Source organism: Erithacus rubecula (genome assembly GCF_903797595.1).
Source record: "Erithacus rubecula genome assembly, chromosome: 8".
NCBI lineage: Eukaryota > Metazoa > Chordata > Aves > Passeriformes > Muscicapidae > Erithacus > Erithacus rubecula.
The window spans coordinates 3,367,135-3,391,793 of NC_136659.1; the positions used below are offsets into that span (position 1 = coordinate 3,367,135).

At 41.2% G+C, this 24,659-nt stretch overlaps 1 protein-coding gene across 2 annotated transcripts in view; it reads right to left on the reverse strand.

Annotated features, from left to right (window-relative positions):
• The window catches only part of SPAG16 (sperm associated antigen 16), a 354,438-nt gene that overhangs the window by 80,029 nt on the left and 249,750 nt on the right, over positions 1-24,659 (reverse strand). For both annotated transcript variants that reach the window (XM_079310616.1, XM_079310617.1), the window contains exon 15: positions 16,981-17,107. In XM_079310616.1, coding sequence (XP_079166742.1) covers positions 16,981-17,107 — 127 coding nt within the window. The remainder of the gene's footprint in view (positions 1-16,980; positions 17,108-24,659) is intronic.

Sequence of the window (24,659 nt, forward strand, 5' to 3'; positions counted from 1 at the left end):
GAAGAAATTCTTACTTACCTAAAGCACAGCTAGCCATTGCTTGCAACAAAGAGAATAAAAATCAGGTTAAAAGTTCATCCTTGCAAGTGACCCAAAATTCTAATTTCACCTTGGCAATGAAGGCTGGAAGTTCATGGATAGTCTCCAGTAGGAAATGCTGTGGTGGGAAGCCCAAAGAGTAAGGGAAGTTTTGGTGGTCAGGATGGAATTACCTGCCTGGGAACAGAGCAGCACTCTTCCAAGCACCAGAACCACTAAAGCTGGTTAGGAAGTCACTGCTGGAAGTGAGATGAATTTACAAATTTCGGTTCCTCAGAAGCTGACAAGGAGAAAACCCACCCTCATTCTAAATCTGTAATTCAAAACTTGCAATCAAGTCCAGATTTCTTTGAAGGGGCTAATTTAATTTGCTCCTATTTTGACTTGACCTAATTTCAATTTTTATTTGCTGTGTCACTATAGTTTATGTAAAGAATTTACACTTTGATAATTAAATCAAAAGTTAGAACTCTTTAGAGATTTTTTTTGTTGTTGTTCTAAGAATTCTAAAGCAATTTTACTGAAGTTCAATAGAGTAGGATGAAGATTAGGCCACCAAATGAAAGAAATGCAAATGATCTTCAAAAGCTGGCCTCCCTCCATCTTATCTTTGAGAGTGGATAAATCCACTTTGATACCAGGATTTAATAAAAAGATCAAAAAAGTCCACATGCCTGTATCTGACATTATTCAGGCAATATTGTTGTTGAAGTAGTTCTGAGGATGGAACTTCAGCCAGGGAATGTAAATGTACAGCATTAGTTCTACATTTGCAGAACTCCTGAGATGGGGGGACACAGGGAAACACTGAGTTTGGAACTCCTGAATTCCTCTTTCTTTTTTAAAAATAAGTTCTACAATAAAGTAAGTTTGCACTCTGCAAACAGCCTTTCCACAGGATCAATTAGATATAAAATAACCTAGACCTTAGGTTTGACAAGAGATGGTCTGAGGGTCTCCAGGTGAAAATAAAGAAGTGGGAGGGGAAAGATAAACAGGAGACAAGACTTTGAGCCACTGTGAGTATGTGCACACGGCTTGCAACTGTTTGTATTCATTGTGAAATCAGAAGAGAACAAACTCTTTTAATTTTAATGCTCAGTCCAGCATTTGTCTTGCAAATGTTCTATGAGACCACACTGAAAGCATTAATTCTATAGTTTCTTATAAAGGAAAGAGAGAGAACAAGCAGGAAGAGCATTCTTGAATGGTAAATGTCTGAGGGATCTGGTGGGAATTTTTCACATAAGATGTGTTTTTCTTTAGAGAACAGGTATAGATTGGCTTATATAAGTAGAATTGGCTGCTCCACAGATAGATGCTTTCTTTTCTATATGATTTTTCAGACTTGCCAGGGTATTCAGAACCACTCTGCTTAATTATTCGAAACATTTTGCCCATTTCAGATGCTCACAATATAATGGCCAAATATAAAAATAATTTAATCAAATTGCACTTTAAATGTCAGTAGAAACAATACATTTTATTCCAGCAAAACCCTTAAAGAGGGAACTGCCTATTTCATGAATGTTAGCCCATCTGTTCACAATAGCTCCTTTGGAAGTATTTGTTTTGCTTATAAATACCCAAACTGATTATGCATGTAGCAATAGATGGGCTGAGCTGTGTTTGCTGCTTTTAAATCACTGAGCATATAAGGGTTTTTTTGCTTTTGTTGGGCCAGGACTACAGAAAACACGAAATGCTTGAATCCCAGATTAGGGGGAATCAGGCTGAGAAATTTGGGGCTAATCAGAAGAGAAGGTTGTTAGGAGAACTCAGACCCCTTTCAGTATCTGAAGGGGTTACAGGGAAACTGGAGAAGAACTCTGTCAGGAACTGGAGTCACAGGACAAGGAGGGAAGGGTTCAGACTGACAGAGAGCAGGTTTAGATTCAATATTAGCAAGAAATTCTTCCCTATGAGGGTGGGGATGCCCAGGAACAGGGTGCCCAGAGAAGCTGTGGATCCCTGGAAGGGTTCAAGGTCAGGCTGGACAGGGCTTGGAGCAGCCTGGGACAGTGGAAAGTGTCCCTGTTCATGGCAGGGGATGGAATGAGATGATCTTTAAGATCCCAACCCAAGGCAGTCTGTGATTCAGTGACTCCATGTTCCTGTTCTGGGGGGGCTGACGCCACCAGCATGTTTCCATGGCCATGTTGCACTGGGGTTCAGTTCTTCTCTCCTCCACCCATGGCAAGAGAAGAACAAATCAGATCACACAAGACAGGAGTCCTGTGCAGGACTGAATTAATGCACTCATGGTACAACAGCACCCACAGAGCCCATAGCACAGGACACTGAATCACACAAGGAATTCAACCAAGATCTACCATTTCCCAGGGGCAGGATCCTCATGGCCACTCTGCCAAATCTTTACACAAAGACCAGCCCCACACATCCATGGGCTAATTTCCAGAAATAAAACTTGTGGAAATAAAACCTCCTCATCATTCCACATCATTCCACAGAGCCCAAAGAGACTGTGAAGATGGATGCTAAGAGCAAAACTGAGCAGAGCCACATGTACTTGTACACAAGGTGGATGTCAGCTCTGTGTTATGGGTGTGATTGTGCCCTCAGCTATGGAGCAACCCAGCCTGTGTCGTTTTGGATTCACTGAATTATTAATTCACCTCAGTACTACTCAAACTTATAATCGCAGAGAACAAATCACAGAAGGGAACATGAAATGTAAGAACAGAAGAGCTTTTATAGCAGCAAAAGGAAAGTAACAACAGAAAACAAATGAGCAAGGAATTAAAAGGAATTATTATAAAATATGTACCAGAGCCCTGGTTAGTGCAAGAGTTTGAAGCAGGCAGCCCCAGGAGCCCTCGAGCCAGCAGCAGGCACATGCAGAGATTTAAACTCTCAAGGCTCTCAGTGAAGCTGTGTCTGGAAAACTTCACAGAGCTGGGATGGGTGAGCTAAGCAAGCACTACCAGACAGAGCAGCCTGCTGCAGGTTCACACTGTATCTTCCCAGCTGGGTGCCCTGCAGGGTGACAGGAGGTGCCCTACACAGCCAGCACAGTGCCTGCCTTGGCTGGAATGCAGAACAGCCACCCAGAGCACGCTGAAGCTCCACAGAAGTCAGGAAGGGAAGGTCACAGACTCCTCTTCCCTTCAAAGCACCAACACTGAGACTCAAGACATCCTGCACCTTGGCCCAGGAAGCCCAAGGCTGCCACAGAGAAGCTGCTGCACAAGGTACACAATGCCATGAGGATGATTCCAGCAAACACTGCTGGCCTTCTCTCCAAACTTTGTGTGCACCCACAGATTAGGCTGTGGGCAATATTTCAGGAGAGCACCTTCTTTTCATTAGCTGAGGGGTTCTGAATGAGATGCTGCTTAATAATTCCTATGGGCTTGGTTCTTCTTATTGATTCATTTCCCATTTCCTTTCCCTGTGATTTGCTCTGATTCGCCAGGGAAAAATTGTTCATTATACTCAATAACCTTGTGTTTACTATGCCTGCAATATCCCATCAAGCATCAGAATTGTCTCTAATTTACTCAAATAAATGTGTTAATTAATAAATAAAAATTAACAGAACATTACATCAATCGCAATACCTGCATCATAGGGCTCAGCAATCCCAGATTCAACCACTTCACATCAGATGCCGGAGCTGGAACAGGAAGGCTGTGAGTTTCTCAAGCCAGGTTGTTCACTCATTTCTGGCATTTGGAGCTGCTCAGGGAAGAAGGTGGAGGAGCCCTCTCAGCCAGAGTGCTGATCAAGGCCAGCACTGGCACAGATTTGCCCTGCTTGGGGTCTGACTCAGAATTCATGCTTAAATGAAGCCCATTATTTTGCTGGTCCATCAGCCAATGACTCCTAATTGTGCCAGTGCCTAAACTTAGCTTGCAAGCACAGCTAGAATACTAATCATTAATTTCAGTCACTTAGAGATGCCTGTTTTGCTACCAGGTACATTCCAAATGCCACTCAGGATGACTGGCTAGGGCATGGGATTGGAGGAAAAAGAATACACAATAGAAAATGAAACCCTTCAATACTGGACATAAAATGGAGAGGGCTAATTCCACTGAGGTAAGGAAAGAGGTTTGGTCAAATACACATAATTGTGTACCAGAATTTTGAGGAGACAGCTGGGACTGCAGTCTGGAACAGAGAAAGGGATGATCCTGAATTAAAGGCTGTTATCAACTACTCTGCTGTTCAGGCAAGCAACCCAGGGAAGGCAATGGGTTTAACAGACTGTGTTTTAAGTTCCTCTTTTTTACATGGACTGCAGAGTAAAATTCTCAAATTCAGTGAACCTTGCACTCCCAGGACAGTGTAAACAATTTAACTCCTAATTTTAACATCCAACTTCAGATGCACATCAGCTGAGCAACCAAAACACTTTCTATTATATAGACAGATGTCTTTGTTTGAAGGAATTGCTAACTCATTCCTTTGAAGATGAGGTCATGCAAAGCAAGCCAGGTGACCCATATAACAATAGTTGAAGTCCTCTACTCTGTGATGGACTCCAAAGGCACCTGTGCATTATTCCACCCACCCCCAAGCAGGTGCAATCCCACCAGAGCAGTGCAGAAAGCTGACTGTTTTTGTAACTCCTGAGACACAACCTGGATAGGCTGGTTTGGCTCCTTAACAGGAAACACAAGTCCAAAATCTTAGAATGAGGTGATTAAATATTTGCCAGAAGCAGAAAGTATTCAAACAGGAGTTTAATAAAACATTAAATATGGAATTAACTGAAATTGCTCCTGAAGCAGCTGCTTAACCTGGTCCAAGGAGCAGGCAGCAAATGTGACAGCAACTTCTGAAAAGAGCCTGAGCACTGAGAACCTGCCAGCTGGTACCTGGGATTTATTTACAGGTCCAGTAAACTCAGCTGTGTAATAAGGAACAGACTGAGCTGATGCATGGGGAATGCAATACCACAGTGAGGAGTTAGCACAGCTTTAATAGCACAAAGCACACACCAGAAATTGGCTCTTTGGTGGTGCCAAGAAACACAGGAGCAAAGGTGACCTGGCTGACATAAGATACTTGAATTCCCAACAATTTTGATGACTAAAGTTGGGAGGGAGGAAAATGGAATTTTTCCAATAGGACATAGTGAGAAAAATACAGATTACCAGAAGAATGTGACATTTATTCTGGGACCTGTGCTAGTTAGCACATCAAAAACTTCTTTTTCTTCAAGGATGTGGTGGTGAACACTGAGGATATAAAGTGATTAATGTTTTTCAAGACAGCAGCACATTTCACAGAATGATTGAAGAATCTCAAGATGCTGGATTAAATAATAAAAAGGCAGATAAAATTGAATTCTGATATACATTAAATGATTCAAGTAAACAAAATTATTCTTAATTATACAAATACAGTGACAGACAGTAAACTAACCTTTATCATTCAAGACAGACATCTCCAAGTCACCATGGATATTTCTTTGAAAACATCACCATGTTATAATGTCAAGATTTAAGACTGGGGAGAAAACCCAAAAGCTAGAGAAGCAAATCAGCCTCATTAGGCATCTATTTAAAACCCTAATTTAAACATCATACCAGACCTCATCCCTCTTCTCCCTTTTTAAAAGAAGTACCCAAAATTAGATTTACAGAAGGGCAACAAATGAAGAAAGAGGAGGAGTGGCTTATGTATTCAGGAGATGAAATAGACCCTTGAGCTGTGCAAAGAGAGCAGGGAAGATGTGGGAAGTGCAAGCACAGAGAGCTCTCAGCACCTGGTGCATGCAGGCTCAGAGATAGAGATGGATACAAGGCTTGGCTTAAAACCTTGGAAAAAGCTTGCAGAATTAGGACAGTGAAATGAAAAAGATGTAAAACAAGAATTTAAGTTTGTAGTTTAAGTAGAAATATGTTTAAAGCAAACAGAAATATGCATTATGTAAGCAAAGCAATACATTAAGTAAGATAGTAAAAGATTTTAAAGTTTAGCAATAGAACCTGTTATAAAGTGAGTTAGAAATTAAAGATGTATCAATGTAAGTTTGTGAAATGGTATGTGATTGGTTTAAAAAAGTAAAACAATTAATAATTAGTGTAAAAAGATGTTAGCAAGTTTTGTAAAAGTATGTGATTGGCTAAAAACCTAACAAAAGGCATTGTAACAGGGAATTAGACACCTTCTGATATTATGGCATGGGATGTAACACCTTTCATATCTCACCCTTCTATGATGCCATGAGGCAATAAACCATCTTTAAAAAGTCTCTCAGTTGCCCCATCTCTCATAATTTTAACTTTTTGATAGCAGGTCACTGAGGTATTGCACACACAGTCACATGCAATATAAAATGTCAAAGGAGAAATTATGTTTATCATCAACCCAACATTAAAGTGTTCACTGTCATCATGACCTCTTTGGTGTTCTAGAAGGGGGAAAAAAAAGATTAAAATATTTTCTTTTTCCACTCAATTTAGGGAGACTGAAGGTAAGATTTTACCCTAATCCTCAAGAGAATGTGATATTCAGAGAGATAACAGCTCTACATAAAAGGCATTTTCAAGAGTTGAAAATCAGGCAAAGAAATAAAGGAAGTCCATTCCAGATGAGAAAAACCCCAAACAAACAAACTAACTAACTAACAAACAACTCAAATATGCAAGTCAGGCATTGGAAGCTGTCTCTAGAACTTCTTTCCTTGCTTATTCTCCCATTCATCATTATGTATAATATTTTGCCACAGAAGAAGAATGGGAAATAAAAAACTTCATTGAGTTGCCCAAAAGTTTCAATACAAAAACTCTTCCTGCCCAGGAAATGACCATGGGCTTGCTGGTGGGAGCTTTTACAAAAGCACAGGCAGTATTTATGAGCAGTTTGAAGGTTTCCTAGTGAATATCCATCTGGACAAAGTGGATATGCAAGCTTTGCACTCCCTCCCTCTCTCTCATTCCTAGGTCAGTTATCTAATCATAAAATTACATCCAATTTTCTCTGAGGAATAGCTCTGCATAAGTGTAAGTTAAATGCCTCAAAGGCATCTAAATCAGGATTTTCTTAGTAGTGGAACAGCCTAAAAAACAAATTAAAATAATGTTTTCATGACAAAGGAGATTTTGTCCCAGGCTTTGAGTCCCTTTCAAGGAAATGAGTTTCCTTTGTGCCCATGCAGGCTTGACAAAAGGAGGCTGCACATCCTGTGGTGGGAGCAATTGGTGGCATTTTCCCCTTTTCACCAAAGATGCTCCCAGGCAACTGCAGAGATGCCCTGAACTTTGTCTCACTCACCTTCCTCCACCTGCCCTTTGAAATGCAAGCAGGGCTCCCAGGCTGGCCCATAAAAAATAACAAGCACTGCTAGGACATCTGTATGGAGATGATATTGCTAATCAATATATTTTGCATAGCCCCATGGATCACTTGTTATTGATGATTATGCACTTTAGCTCCTGTGACAATTTGTCAATAAAATAAAAATAAAAAAAGGCTAAGGACAGCATACTTTTAATTCAAATATGATCTCTTTCTTGAAAAGAGGTGCCACTTTCCAAGCTCTGAAAAGACCTAGCTCATGAATATATTCCATTTACCAAGTGGAGGAGCTGTTCAAGGAATCAAAGCCTTCTTGGTAATCACAATACAGGTATCTGGAGGTGGATAATTTTCTTTTAGACTTTGGTGACTTTTAAAAATGAATATTGGAAAAAGAGTTTGCTAAAAAGCTAAGTTTTGATTTACTGAAAGTGTGTTATTCAACCTCAGCACAGACTGGCATAGTTTTTACTCCCAAAAAGGAGAGAGAAAAATTCTGGTTATGGACAGTTTTAATTTTTTTTTAATGGAATTGCCATTTCATCTCCAAGTTTTAATCCAAAATATTAAATACTTTGCTTTTTAAGAGGGAAAAGAACAGTGGGTGAACAGACCAAATTCTCTAAATTATCCTTAAGTTTGAAACAGCATACTTGAGTTACTTAGGCAGCCACAAGTATTCCTTTTTTCTCCAAAGCATCCCAGCCCCTATGGACCTTTCTCCTCTCTCAGGGTTTGCTTCCTTTAAAAAAAACCTACCCAGTTCTTTGTTGTGCTAAGTGGGTTTTCTCCATCCTAGCACTGTCTGGGTCAGCCCTCAATGCCCCAGCTAACTAATGACTCTTGATTACTGAAGAACTTATGTTTAATTTCAGCAGTGACAAAGATGAAAACAGCTCTTCCCTGCCCTACCCAGTCCTTGCCAAGGAATGCCATGGCCATTCCACCTTCCATATTTAACACATAGAAAGAACCCACAAATACTAAACTAATATTTCAAAAATCCCTTTCTTTTATTACAGGATATAAATGCTGAATGCAGTATTGATCCACTCTATATACAGATGTTGTTCTGAAAACACAGCACCTGGAGAGCTGTCGATATGTAAGAGGAGCTTTCATGGAAGAAAGGCTGGGATGACTTTCAGAGGTCCTTCATCCCTGACTGTCTGCAGGAGCAAGTTAATCAGGAGATGAAGCTCTTGTATCTAAGCCAGGCTTGGGATGGAGCTGTGCAGTCTGAGTCAAAGTAAGGAGCTCTGTTCTATCACTAAACACATTCAAAGGGGGAATGTACTAATTGCAGCAGTCTGTGAGCTGGAATTAATATATACAATAAATATAAAATAGAATCCATTAACCTGGTAAAGTTACAAAAGCAGTAAATGCTAGAGATGAGATGTTGAACGCATTATTATTTTAAGACTAGAGATTAGAAAAAAATCCCAACTTCTTGCAAGCCATTTTAATTCAGTTTGTGGATAGCTGCTGGAGAATCAAAATTTTGATCAGTTATGCCCCACTTGGGATGCATAAAGATCCAGTTTTCAGCTTCTGTTAGTTTAATACAAGGATGGCAAAAATCATGTGGACATTCCCTTCATTTACTCTTGGAACAAACAATTTGCTCATCACCATGTTTTGGCTTTCTGCCTGAACTGCTGAAACTGTTGCTTCTCCTTGAAGAATAACATTTAACCAGTCAGATAATAACCCAGTCAACCTGAGGTCCTCAAAAAAACCCCCATCAGGTCAATATATTGCTCTAATGAGGAACAGCCCTGGCTTCCAGAACACTGTTTTTATGTAGGGAATCTGCAGGCAAAGGACAGGGGATATTCTGGACTACAGCCTGTACTTGAAAAAGGCTGGCTCTATTAAATAGCTGTCCATCTCCTGGCACTCCAGGGAAGTAAGCATGCCCCTCTAACAAAGATGAAGGGAATATCAATGGGGCTAATCTCTTCAAAGTGCTCAGTGCTCAAAGCAATCGCCTGCAGTAGCACAGTCCCCACCCTCATTAGCTCAGCAAACACAGTCAGAGACAAAACACTATCTGCAACCAGGGCAAAAAAATGTAAAATACACAGGTTCCAAGCCACCTCCCTTTCCCTTCCAAAGGACAAATATTTCACACATTTTAAATTATGTCTGCACTGAAAATAAAGTCATATATTTTAAGAATCCCTTTTCTTTCCCTTCCAGCATATTTAAATATTTTGGCGTTTGCTCATATTGAAAAATGGTCATGACACAACAGAAATACTGCACAACACAACTCTCCCCCTGATCAACAAAGGGGGGAAATTCATTGCCAGCTTTTTCCCTTTGGCAAACTGCAACAGTCAGAAATAAGGAGACTGATAGTTTCATTCTCCACGAAACAAGGAGACAAAACTATCTGTCAATCAGCTCCTATTTGTGTAAGTCCAATCTACCCATTGCCTCCAAATTAAAGGATTTTTATGGTCAGGAAAACAGATGTTGCAAATGAGAAAAAATGGCATACAGCAGCCGAGAGGGGAGGAGTGAGAATTATGAGACAAGGAATTACTGTTGAATAATTCAGTCTTCCAGCACATCCTTTTATTCTCATGCTGACCATAGGAGTAATTAAAGATGGTCAAATGCTCCTCAGGGAAGGAGGCTGACAGGGATGTCTTGTTGATCTGACTTCCCAGGAGAAGCAGCACGATCAGGGCTGGAAACAGGTCATGGCTTGTGCAAACCAGCTCACACCATGCCAGGATCTCTGCAGGGAGCCCACTGATGGATTCACCAGTCAAACACAGGGGCTGGGTGGGCTGCCCAGAGACACAACACCAACATTGGGGCAGTGTCAAACAGCACACAGCTGGGGCAACAGCATCTGCTCTGCCAAGGCAGGGATTTCAGCTTGAGCCACAAAGGACAAAACCTTTTTCCTGGGGTGGCTGAGGTGAGCCAGCCCACCACTGCTCCTTCTATCCAAGGTATCACTTTTGAAAATCTTTGGCTTCTATAAAAACAGCTAGGTCAACAAATGGACCTCAAAGTTTATCTCCCACCCAACAGTTTAAAGTAGGGATCCACATTCTAACATGGACTAAACATGTATCACATCCTTTAAAGAGGAGTTTTATAAAGGGATACTCAAGTTTAGACTGAAGAAAATAGAAAAAGAGAGGCATGGACAAGATAAAGGAGAAATGGAGAGCCACCACTGCTTGAAACTTGCCAGCATAAAATGAAACGGTCTGACTTGGTCTGACTTTGTGTTCACCCTGTCCTCGGAAGGAAGGAAGGAAGGAAGGAAGGAAGGAAGGAAGGAAGGAAGGAAGGAAGGAAGGAAGGAAGGAAGGAAAGGAAGAGGACATGAAGGAAGGAAGGGAAGGAAGAAGGAAAGAAAGAGAAGGAAGGAAAGGAAGGAAGGAAAGTAAGGAAGGAAGGAAGGAAGCAGGAAGGAAGTGAAGAAAAGAAGTAAGGAAAGGAAGGAAGGAATGAAGGAATGAATGAAGGAAAGGAAGGAAGGAGGGAAGGAAGGAGAGGAAGGAAAGGAAATGAAGGAAGGAAGTAAGAAGGAAGGAAGGAAGGATGAAAGAAAGGAAGGAAGGAAAGGAAGGAAGTGAAGGAGGAGGAAGGAAGGAAGGAAGGGATGAAGGAAGGAAGAGGAAGGAAGGAAGGACGGAAGGAAGGGAGGAAGGAAGGAGAAAGAAGGAGAGGAAGGAAAGGAAGGAAGGAAAGGAAGGAAGGACGGATGGACGAAGGAGGAAGGACGGAAAGGACAGGAAGGAAGGAAAGAGTAAGGAAGAGAAGGAGGAAGGAAGGAAGAAGGAAGGAAGGAAGGACGGAAGGGAAGGAAGGAAGGAAGGAAGGAAGGAAGGAAGGAAAAGGAAGGAAGGAAGGAAGGGTAGGAAAGGAAGGAGTAGGAAGGGAAGGAAGGAAAGGAAGGAAGGAAGGAAGGAAGGAAGGAGGAAGGAAGGAAGAGGAAGTAAGGAAGGAAAGGCAGAAGGAAAGGAAAGGAAGGAAGGACGGCAAGGAGGAAGGAAGGAAGGAAGGAAGGAAGGAAGGAAGGAAGGACGGAATGGAAGGAAGGAAGGAAGGAAGGAAGGAAGGAAGGAAGGAAGGAAGGAAGGAAAGGAAGGAAGGAAGGAAGGAAGGAATGGAAGGAAGGAAGGAAGGAAGGAAGGAAGGAAGGAAGGAAGGAAGGAAGGAAGGAAGGAAGGAAGGAAAGGAAGGAAGAGGAAGGAAGGAAGAAGGAAGGAAGGAAGGAAGGAAGGAAGGAAGGAGGAAGGAAGGAAGAGGAAGGAAGGAAGGAAGGAAGGAAGAAGGAAGGGAAGGAGGAAGGAAGGAAGGAAGAGAAGGAAGGAAGGAAGGAAGGAAGGAAGGAAGGAAGGAAGGAAGGAAGGGAAGGAAGGAAGGAAGGAGGAAGGAAGGAGGAAGGAAGGAGGAGGAGAGGAAGGATAGGAAGGAAGGAAGGAAGGAAGGAAAGGAAGGAAGGAAGGAAGGAAGGAAGGAAGGAAGGAAGGAAGGAAGGAAGGAAGGAAGGAAGGAAGGAAGGAAGGAAGGAAGGAAGGAGAGTTTTCCCTGACTATTACTTGGCCACATTCAGAGGGGACAGAGGATGCACACACAGATCAGACACACAGCCCTGACACAGCACTTGGACACGAGCTGAAGCCAAGAATAAAGTGAAGACAAACTAAAAGTGCTGATTACCAAACAATAAACGGCAAACTAAGATATGCAGGTGGCTGCATTTGTGCTCATTAAGCAAAATCTGTGAGAATGTGGGTCAATTATATTTAAAAGAAATGGATCATGTGAATCCTTAGTTTGTACAGAAAAGGGTGCATAGGGATGCAGGGAAAACACACAGATCTTGGAATGCTGACCATGACAAAGTAAATAGTTCTGAAGGGAAAAACATTAAGTAATTCCTGATGGGAACAAGGAGAGGAACAAGTGATGTCAAGAAAAGCCTGAAAGAGAAGCAAAGCAGGCAGCAAAATAAGTCTCAATTCTCTATATAAAGAGGAAATGTTTCAAAGGTTTGAAAGATGTGCTCCAAAACCATGGCTTGGTCATCTTGCTGCCCTGTCAGGAGGAGTTACAGCACTGTAGCAAGTCTGAACTCAGTAATAACCAGAATTGGGAGTGGTCTGAGTGAAAAGGCAAGTGCCAGGACAAATCCAAAGAATTATACTCCTACTGCATCCCCTGTTGCTGCACCAAAGGAATTTGGATGATTGAGCACAGCCTGCAGCAAAAACAAGGCAAGAAGAAGCCAGGAAGGGAAGGAAAGATGTTTGGTTCATGCTAAGACTGGGGAAGGGGGGAGAAAAAAGCACTTACTTGTTAAAAAATTATTTAATTCTTCATATTCTGTTTTCTTTCAAAACCCAGAATCAGTGATCAGAAGGTTGTGTTAATTGTCAAGAACTTCAATCAAGTAAAAATTACCCAAGCTGAGGCTGTACTGCCTGTGACAGCACATACAGTCAGAATTGAGGCAGGAACTCAGGCATTGAGCCACAAGGGGAAAAGCACCCTAAGGAATCAATTGATGTTATCAAGTAATCTGCCTTGGAGATTAAAGAACACAGAGCAATAAAGTGTTGCAATGAAAAAAAAGCTTTTGAGTCAGAAATGGGAGGCATAGGGAAAAGCACACATTAATGTCAGCACATAATTGCTCTATGTGGACAAAATCAGATGTCTCTAAAAAGATTACAGCTAAATTCTGTGCTAGATGATTCTTCTCCCATCAAGTGTGACTTTAATCAAAAGGAGACAAATACAAAAAGCAAGTTCCAGGAGCTGCAAAAGGAGTGGGACAAAGGCTAAAGATCTTGTCCTGCTCCAATTCTCTTTATCTGCACACAGTCACCTCCTGAGATCTGCACCCACTGCTGATTCAACCTCTAACTCCAAAATCCACTGTCCAGCAAAGGACAGCCTCTTCCATCCTAGAAAACTCCCCACCCTACCAAGATGAAGCTTTATCTCCTCAGTGCCACTTAAGGGGTATCAATCAAAAATTTTATTAATCAAAAGTGTGAAGGAAAGGAGGAAAGAAGGAACAAAGACACACACCTGGCTCTGTTGCCTTAACATGAGCCTGTCTTTGCAGTCCATACACCAACCAAAATTGAGGAAATCAAAGAGAAAATTGACAGGGCACCTCACTGCAAGATTGATTTGCAAGGACTACATCTGCCAGTTCTGTTACCAGATTAGGGATGTGAAAACTGTAATTTTGGAACTTTACCTGATGTCTCAATCTCAGTGGAAATTCTAACCATCTGAGCTCTAATCTCCATGCTCCCATCCCTGTGGGGATTGCTTCTGGCTTTAACATAATCAGTAATAGCCCAAATAATGTCAAGTGCAAATATTGAAAATGCTCCAGAGATGATATCCCAGAAATCCTGTCAATAATTCTGTGTTCAGTGGGTAATACAGAGATGAAAATTCATCTCTGCTATTTGACACAAAAAACAACTGCACAGGAACAGCAAACAATTGCCACCCATTGGACCAATGTTTGTCTTGTGGTAATGGTGCTGGGTGATGTCATGTGATGTGTAATTAAGCAAATGAAGCTTGCTTTTAGAGAGCAACACTGAGCAGCTACCCTGACCCTACCATGGCTGACAGTGGTACCATCTGTTCACTGTCCATGTGTCTCCTACATCCCTAGAATTGCTGTCTCCTGAAATAAACAACTTTTATCACAAGCTAATCTTGATCCTGCCACTTCTCAAATTTCACATTCATTTACAGCCTTTACATTCTTTTAATCTGCTTTTCCTCAGAATAAGTCATGTACCTACAGCCCTTGGGAATGGTCAGAAGCATGAAAAGGTTTTTTGTTTGTGCTGAGAGCAACACATCCCAACCTGGATGGAAGCAGGTTAAATGTCAACACCTCACTGTATCCCCAGAGCTCAAAATAAAGTAGTGCATTTTTCCAAATATTATTTGCTTGCCCTTGGCCTTACTGGGACTGCTCTTCATTTTGGATTGTTGCTGTGAAGTGGGGCTTGTTTGGTTTGTTTATTTTAATGTGCTGTGATAATAAATAAATACATCAGAGCATACATGCTGGAATTTTCTGCACCTTCTCCTACATATGCAATGCTGGGTTGTGATTAATCTTATTTATATTTTCTAAACAGCAACAGGAAACACAAAAGGTGGTGACAAGAGGGTGCTCCAGGGATGCATGAATGCTACACAAGAATATATGCATATGCAGTGCTGGTAAACTTGCACATAAAAAAGTAAAAGTGAATTTAAAAATCAGTTGTGCTGTGGTCTATCTTGGACAGTAACCCTGGTCAGCCATTCACAGCATGCAGCATTCAAAGGAAATGTTAATTATGTATAATATCAGAAAATTTTCTGATATTAAGCACAGTATTGAAGAGCACTACCCCCAGTAGGCTGAGTCCCAGGTAGCTCCATCATCACCTCTCACTGAAAGACCATGAGCTTGTTTCAGAAAGAGCAGGACAAAGCAGAAAATCCCCATGAAGTGCAGTGGTAATTACTAATGTAGTTATTTTCTGCTCATTCACAAGTATGGAAAAGTCCAACTTGAAGCTGAGCTAAAGAAAAGCTGAGGCAGAGTGCAGCTGAAGCAGAAAGATTTATACACAACTTTTGTCACTAATTTATCTGAGTGTGGCTCTGATAAAGCAGGAAATGGCTTCAGGCTGCTATTTAACTAATGCTGGTCAGGCATTTAGGATCACTGGAGCCAGCAAGGTCTATCCCAAAAAATGCCATGGGGAGAAACCCAGTAATTCACAAACTCCTCCTTTGGGAAGCACCTCCCACCTGGTGCATGTCATACCCACAAAGGTAACACCACTTAAAAACAAAAGGTAAGATATGCTTGTCTACACTTGCAAAGATAATTAGTTGAAAACAATACAAAGGAAAGCAAAACAAATTCTTCCATTAGCTGGGGCCTTCCTATCTTTGACCTCAATCTCGTTTGCTGATACTGCCAAACTTTTCATAAACCTCTTCTATCATTATTAGCTTTAATTTAAATAATTATTGGGCAGAAGAAAAAAACCTGCTCAACCATGGCTCTCTAATCTAGTAATTAAATCCACCTGTAAGAGCTGAACAATTTGTGTCTCTGACTATTAATGCAGTCAAGTATTTTACACTGTGTGGTGTAACATCAGCCAGAGAGACTGAGGGACACAGCTGGAAACTGAGCCATGTTTTGATAAGGAAAATCAACCCAAGCTGCTCCAGGGGAAGAGGTCCTGCCTGAGGCAATGTCCCATCCCCAACAGGCTGTTAAACACTGGATATATTTTATCTGCTCTGTCCCTCTTGCAGCAGGTACAGCATGTCTCAGCCAGCTGGAATTCCATCCTTTTGCATTCTGCCTCTCCATGATCATCCACCCCAATTTGATATCTCTGTTGTGTGGTTACTCCTCCAGAGAAAATTTTGGATTTTGTCCAAAACGATGGAAAAACGTGCCCATTTAGATTAGCTGAAGCTGATAACCTTTCTAATGGGAAGTTCCCATCTGGCAGAAATATTGCAACTGCTTTTTTCAGGGATGTGGTTCTGCAGCAAATGACCCAACATTATACACCATAAACTAAGATGTGAAACGTCTTCAAATCCTCCTGAACAAAAAAAATGAGCTCTTATTCCAAATTACACACATAAATACAATACTTGTCTTTGGGAAACTGCCCAAAAATGGACAGTGTCAATGCATTATTTTCTCTCTTGGAAAATGCAAATACCTTATTTAATGATACAGCAGAGAGAACCATGAAATCACCACAAATGATATGGAATTTGATGTCAAGATCTTCTGCCAAGTGACTCAATATATTGATAATACACATTCCACAGTATGTGAGTCATTATGACAAAACGCCTATCTTACAATTTTTCTTCAACGATTCCCTATTATCTCTCATATTCTACCAAAGCTTTGTGTTTTATGAACATATAATGCAAATGTATACTTATTTTTCAATGTGCCTATATATATTATATTGTATATATTATATCATGTTGCACTTGCTTTGAGTAAAGCCATTTTCTAAGCTAGGATCTAATTCTGGGCTGCAACATGAATGCTTGTCTGTGCTTTGGAACTGAAGATTGTCTTAAAACAAAAATGGTTTAGAATGGCCCCTCTTCAAATGAAAGTGCAATGTGCGCACTCACAATATTGCTGACATGGTAATACATGGTTGATGATGAAAAATAACTGGTTAATTCAATTCCTTGTGCCTAGTAAGCAGCCCTGTCAGCACGATGAAGTTCTGAGGCAATTATAAAAGGACTTTGTAAGATTGGTTATGACATGCAACTCCAGAATTAGCAAATAAAAGAACAAACAGTAATGGTGAATAAACACCACTGAAACCCAGGTAATCTCTCTAAGGTTTTTACCCCCATTGATCAATGCTGTATTTTATGTAACACTGTTGCAATTAACTGTGCTCTTTGTTATTGTGCATTTTGCATTTTATAGAAATGGAGCAGCAGAGAAAACAAATGTATTGATCATTGGCACAATCAGCCATTTCTTCTTCAAAATCAACACATCCGTGCTGGTTATGTGGCTCTCCAGAACCAGAGAGAGACTACAAAACAAACCTTGCTTTAGGGGGAAAGGTTGTTTTAGAGCCCTACCAGAGCGGTGGAAGGAGACCTGGTTGGCAGGATGGGGGCCAGCGTCGATGGACAGAACCGGGAGCAGCTTCCGCATGTCCCACAGCTTCATCACGCCCGAGGAGTCACAGGAAGCAATGGTGTCCCCCTGCCAAAGAGGGAACAGAATCAAAGCACTGCCTCGCCACTGCCAACATCAAAGCCTCTGGCACGGGGCTGGCCAGCCAGACACAGCTACTGTATTGAAACAAATGGATAAATCAGCTGTTATGTGAGGTTATCACAGCCTTTTATCAGCTCGGCTGGCTTCAACAGCAACAAGAGAACATCATCCCTAAAGAGACCAGTTCAGGAGAAACTGGAAGTACAAAGGAGAAAATCTTGAATTTGGACACCGGTGACCCCCAAGAACAGGCTTGTGGTTCTTTTCTTCTCACACAGCCACAGGATTGGCATTTTAGCCCTGATTTTAAATTCATCTGCTCCTGTTTTCTGTGTGAAGAGTCAGATGAGAGCAGAACAGACACTCCTTCCCTGCTGTGTATTCCACAGCCACACTAAGGGGCAACTCCCCATTCACTTAAGGGTTGCATTGAATGGTCCTTCTGGGTTCCTTCCAGCTCAGAATATTCTGTGATGCTGTGAGAAACTCCCTCCTTTCAGTGAGACAGAAACACACACAGACTATGCAAGAAAAGAGAGCTAGACCATGTCCCCTATGCCTGTGTTCAAGATTAACTAAAAACAAACAAAACCACAAACAAAAACCCCAAACAAACAAAAAAAAACCTCAAAACCCCCCCAAAACCCCAAACCAACCCAACCCCCACCTCCAACCCCCCCCTCAAAAAAAACCAAACCCCTACCTTAAAAAGAGTGCTTTGATCATGTAGCATATAAATAACTGCAAAAATCGAAGAAGGCAGGGTAAAGGATGCCCAAACATAACTTTGTTTAGCTAATTCCTCCCACTAGAACAGAAAGAACCACCCAGCTACCCATATAGAGACATTTACTTTTAATTTGAATCTCCTAAATGAAGATTCAAATCCTAAAGGCAGCTCATCTGGTGTGCACTCACAGTTATCAATGTCTTTTCCAATTTATGCAAGATTATATTAAAGAATATTGTTTGGAAGGGGAATCACAATTATATGGGTCTGAAAATCAGGTGAAACACAGGTCAGATACTGCACCCATGATTAAAAAAAAAAAAAAATTGATTTTTACATTTTCCATATAAATAGTACCTGCAATAAAATGTGTGTGTTTTCTAGCAAATAGAGGATTTAAGATCTTAAAATATCCATCAGCTTCTCAACTAGAAACTAATGGCTTGCAAAACACTACCCTAGTGTAAGTATAATGAAATCTTTAGGTTCATTTGGAGGAGATCTAAATGTCAAAACTCCATTCTGGCTTGTTACAGGGACTAATACAGACTTAATACCAAGAAACAAAGTAATCATTGCTTGGAGAATTCAGCAGCCAGCCTCTCAGCACCTGCTGTTTTGAAAAATAAATGTCAGTAACCATGTCTGTATCCCACCCAACACAGTGCCATGAGCATCATGTCTCACCAGCTATGTCCACTGAATTCTCCTTCAACTAATGTGAATCCTTCCAGCAAGTTCAGTCTGTACAAAGGATGAGGGTAAGAAGGTTGGTTGGGAAATAACAAAAAACTCCAAAATACAAAAACTACACTCCAAATTGTTGTATGGCTTCAACTGGATCTCATGGAAGCAGATTTTTAATGTGGGGGGAACAAACCCCATCATCATGGATATTAGACTTGAAGAATCATCAAATCCAGTCCTTTCCTCTTACAAGCAGTGTTTTCATACATTTGCAGTGTTACAAGTGCTAAATTCCATATTAGCAGCAATTCCCAGATCCACCCCATGCTGCTGAGCTAAAGCAGCCCATGAGTATGATAGCAGTGTAAAAATACTTTTTCACATGCAACCTGTGTCTTTTAGGTTAAATAAAAGTGAGTTTTTGCAGCAAAACTCTTCCCTTCTTGCCTGTCCCTGATGCATTTCAATTACTGTGTCATCCATATCCCACTTGGACACTATTTTCTTGAACTATAAAAAATTAGCTCTTCCTTCTCTCCTCCCCACTCTTTCCAGACAGCATTGAGCCTGGATTAATTATGCATGTACCCACTGCTGATATTTATAAAGCAACTCCTGCCAAACTGATCACCAATTTTGGAACAGTTTGACTTTCAGAGGGGTTAGAGATGCACATCTCAGCTAAGTAGAGGTTTTGTGGAGCTGGCACACAGGAGTGGGTTGTCTCCTTCCCTTAGTTCATCACTCCAGTAAAGGGAAGAGGAAATGATTATGTGTGTACAAAGATCCCTCCATTCCCCAGCATAAATACTTGGCTTCTGGACCAGCTCTTCACACTTCACCAGCCTCTCTTTCCACCTTCTTCTGCAAAGACTCTATCCATCTGTATCAATGGCCCACTTAGGAAATCACCAGTAGCCTTTACACCTGTTATTTCATATCCTTTAATATGACTTTGACATATGATTACATTTTACTCTGGATTTTTTTCTATCCAGAGAGACATTTTAACAAAAAATTACTTTGGGAATGTGTGTGTGTGACTGGTAGTTTTGGTTTGATTTAGAGCATGTGTTGCTTCACACTTGTTTTTTATGTCTCCAAAAAATAAATTCAATAAATGCTGCTTAATTACAGCTTTTTAATTAAGTTCAGCTCAGCAGTTCTGACCCAGATCAATGGACAGCCCACCTGGGTGAGACTGCACATAATCCACTCAGGGTAGTTACAGAAGACACTCCAATGGGTGCTCTGTGACTGCTCCTTGTGTCCCCTACAGCTGCACCCATAGATTTTCAATATGACATTTCTCTTGTAAGTAACAGCACGGCCCAGCTGATGGATCCTAACAGCACTGAGGATGTGTCCCTGGAACAGATATTATGCAAACATTGATCACAGACAGTCCCTTCTGCAAAGTGACTGAGAATGTAGAGCTGACTTTGACCTTCTCACTGGCCCTGACGTGGAGATCATTACTAGTGGCATAATTATGAGGAAAACACTCTAATTTACTTGTATTGCAGGTTTTCCCTTCTATTCATTAATTTTGCTACAGTAGCTGGCCACAGACATCAGATATTCCCTGCTTTCTCACAATCTCACCATCCCATTCTCTGCCATGTTTATTTTCCCCCATTGCTACTACACACCCCTAAGGTAAACAAACCTCCTGTCTGGCAGGAATTTAAAAAATCCACCTGTTTGTAGGTGCCAGATCCACCGCAGCACCCTCGCCCATCCTGGGCTCAGCTGGTCAGAGCCTGGTGCTAACAGCACCAAGGCTGGGGGTTCAATCCCTGCTTGTGCTACTCACTGAAGAGCTGCACTTAGTGATCCTCAGGGGTCCCTCCCAACTCAGACTATTGCTTGATTCTGGGATCTGTGGCCACACCAGTGTCTGGGTTTGAAATACAAGTGTTTGTTAAGAAAGGCAGGAGCCTCTCTTGAAATGGACAATGTAAACCTTCTCCCTCCAAATTATTATAATTTTGAAATTAAGGAGCTTTCAGGTAAAAATATGGGAATAGGAATAACAAAAGTTCTTTACTAAAAAAATTAAAATAAAAATATAGTAATACAAAACAACAAAACACTGCCAGAGTCAGAATCCAAGCTGACACCTGTCAGTCAGTCAGGGTGTTGGCAGCAGCCCCATTCAATGGTGGCTGCATCCTCCTGCAGTGGCAGATGTGGTTTGGCTAAAGCAGTGGTTTTGTAGAAGGGTGCAGTTTTCCTCCAAAGTAAAGTAATGATGGAGAAGGGTCTAGTTTTCCTCTGGAATCCAGTGGAAAAAAGGCTGCCCTGATGCTCCAAATATCAGATTTTTATCTATGTAGGAAATGTTTGACTCCTCCCCCTGGCTGGAGCATCTCCTAGTGGGATGATGTAATTTTATCAGTCATACAGTGGGACTGAATGGGCCATTAACAGAAGATATCTCCTGGAGGGAGGATGGGTTGGGGAAAAGATAAAAAACACTGCCCCGACTTGTTTTTTAACCCCTGACCCATTAGCAAAGGATATCTCCCCCAGAGATAAGGATCACTGCTCCATCTGGTTTCAACAGATGGTGATATAATACATATTTTTGGTTACATCCTGCTTTGTAAGCCAAGACAAGCAGAAAGGATGAACCCCCTGATCCTTGAATAGCAGCAGTGTTGGAGAAACGTGTTGGGAAAAGTGTTGGGAGCACAACCCCACTGTGCTGTGTGCTGGGTGACCTAGAGAAGATGCTCCTACTCTATCTTAAAGAGTTCACACGCTGTCTTAATGGCAAAGATCAACTAGTTCTTGCTATCCCAAATCTGCAGACATTTTAACAATTTCCTCCCAGAGGCCTGGTATAAATAAAGTGTGTGTAAAATGTAACAGCCAGCAGTGTATTTGGCCTGATTTCTGTGATTAGACAGCACACCTCATCAGGAAACAGAAATAAGAAAACAGACTTCTGATGGCAACATGTCAACACACACAAACAGGTATTTGATCAGCCTTGACACATTCTGCCCACAGACTTATTAGTAAATGCATTAATTATCACTGATCCTAAGGCAGCTACTACACTGAGAACATCACAAAATGATTTTGTTAGTGAGCTGGCTATTACACTTCACCACTTCTTCCCTCTATTCCACACCTTATCCAAATCAAGTGAGCTGGAGATGGGGGATAATAACTTTTCAATAGGAAGAAATAAACCAGTAATGTAACCAAGCTGAAATATTATTTGGAGCTACACACCATTCAAAGAAAAAGAAAAAGATAAGTCATATGTTAAATGAACTCATTTCCATTTGGCCATGGGCCATATTCAGAAGCTTTTATAGTGGAATCACTTTAAATTCTCATGTGAGCTTTTAGTTTTTTCATCCCTGCTAAAGTTATTATTTTAGTCATTCATGGAAGAACCCCCTGCCTTGCTCATGGTTTTCTTCTTGCTGTTTCTTGCCACACTAAAGTATTTTTTATGATGTGTTTTGGATGCCATATTTTACTGAACAGCATGGTGGACCATCAGGGCTTGACTGATTTCCTACATGTAAAAGGAGGAGATGATGAGTTCCAACAAAAAGAGATGCAAAAGCAGATTCTCCTTGTTCTGATTTCCATTTACACTACATTTGCTGCTGCTCAGCCCAGTTCTATTAGCTCCTTTAATCAGAGAGCATGTAGAATGATTCTATAAAGCTGGTCAGACTCGCTGCCTAGTCTGTAGAATCAAGCTGGTACTGTTTGGTGTGTGCATGCTGGAGTAATTAAAGAATTTATACAAGGATTCAATTAGTTTGCATTCAAAGACTGGCTCTGTTCCAGGCTCTACTTAAAGGACTTTGCAAGTCCTTTAATTGCCTTCACAGTTCCACCCTCCACTCTTTACCTTCCTGCCAACCTAATGAACATCTTTATATTCCAGAATAGCTCCCATTAAAATAGACATGCTCAGCTCTATATACATGACAATTCCAATCTCAACTGATACTTGCAAACAAACCAAATAATGGTTACATCAGAAATTAAAAGATTTATTTCGTTTCCAGGAAGTTTTTAACATCTATTTCCTTCTTCTCTTTTCTTAAAAAATGCATTTTTTTTCCTCTGAATATTAATGATTAGCAGTGGGATTAATCACCAGGTACACTTAAGGTAAATATTCCCTGAAAACTGCTGTTTCACACCCGTGAGAAGGATAAAAATCTGCATAATTATGTCTCTTGCGTATAAACACACCTCTGGATTTATTGCTGAAAGATCAATAATACATGAAGCGCATCAAATTGCTTTATCTAATTTAGACAGCAGTAGACTCCTCCCAGGAGCATCCTCTTTACAGCTGAAGGCAAGTCAGTAGCTGCTTCATCACCTTTTGCACATATTTTTAAAAAGGCAAAAGAGTGACTGAATGGCAACTCCTTTTTGCTATGACAAGTCACTGCTTTGCAATCCTTTGTTTTCAGGACAGATGCAGCTGGATGAGGTGTATTTTAAAGGACTCCTGTGATGACTTTGACATTTTCAACAACCCCAGTGGCAACAAATCCACAGCAGGCCCCTTTCCCAGCCAGAAAGAAGCTGGATAATTACTGCCCCTTTCCATTACTCCTGGGAATCTGGTTGAGCTCTGCCATGACAAAGGGCTGATGAGTTTCTTACTGGTCCTACCAGTCTTGTTCCCAGTCTCTGAGCCAGCAAAGGGAGTTTGTTCTGTGTACACAAAGCTCCTTGCCATTAAGTGCCAGTAGGCAAAGCAGCCACATGAGGAACAGCTGCCTCAAATGGAGAAGCTCCAATAATCTGCATTTCTAAGGCTCCCTGTGGGACACATCCTAAATCACTTAACTGTACCCCCATTTCATACACTTTCAAGTGAATGTTTTTAAGAGAAGGAGTCATTACCTCCCACATTTACAGCATGAAGCACATCAGAAACCTGAGGAGAGTTATTACCTCAGGCCTTGTTGCAATGCAAAAACTGAATACACTCCATAAAAACAATGAGACACACAGGCAAGGCATCCAGAGCCCTGTCCCTGTGCCACCCCATCCCTCTGTGGAGCAGCAGTGAGCAAAGGACAGAGAGATCCCAAGAGAATCCAGGCAGACGTGGGTGAATCTGCTGTAATGGTTACAAAGAAAAAGATTTTAATATCCAATTACTCCAAATGAATTATGTAAAATATGATAAAGATGGAGTAAAAAATGCTGATGTAGTCCATTATTAGACTAATGACTAATCAATCACCACCCATTTTTGAAATATCATGCTTAAATCATCCCAGTTTCAAATGAAAATAGCATCTTCTTAGAAAGACATGGAATTACTTAGCCTGGCAAAAGTACAGTGTACACTGATTGCACTTTCAAAGTGCAGTGGTCTATTTTTAACAACTATGTGCATCCAGAGTGGGGGAAAATGCTGATTAAGGATTATTAACAGCAGTCCCAGTGTTTTCCCATCTGCCTTTTTCCTACCTTTGTCCTTTTATAGTTTTGAGTTCTGCATTGTGATCAAAGTTGCAGAGCATCAGTTATATTTCAAAGCAACTGAAAACTCAGAGCTCATGAAACTGGGGTCTGGCCCTCACTCCCAGTGACATCTTTTACAGCTTTGGACAGCCAGGAGCTGGTGAGACACCAGCTCTTGTGGGGTTGAGGAGAATCCAAGGTATTGATGCAAAAACAATCATCTCAAACCTTCACTGTTGGCTCCTACAGAAGAATCTTCCAGGTTTCTTAGCAGCTGTCAATGAACAGCTCCTGATTTTGCATTGAGCAGAACTAGTAGAAGTTGACCCAAGGAGGTGGCTATTGTTGCTTTCAGAGCATATGAAGACTCAGAACACCCTCTGTATCCTCCAAAGGAGGATCTCCACTAAAACAATCCATGGGAATGGCAGACTTTTGTTGCAGCAGAGTTTCCAATTCTACTGACTTTCAAAAATAATCACGGATCATGGGTCTCCAGTTTGTGTACATGCACTCTGCAGGCTTTCCTCTTGCTGTGTGAAAAAGGGGGAATCTCTCTTCCCTTTGTCACATCAAGTAGCAGGAAGTGCCTGGTGGGGTGTTTGAGGAGCACAACACATGCAAGGGTTGCAGAAACCCCTTTGCATAAAT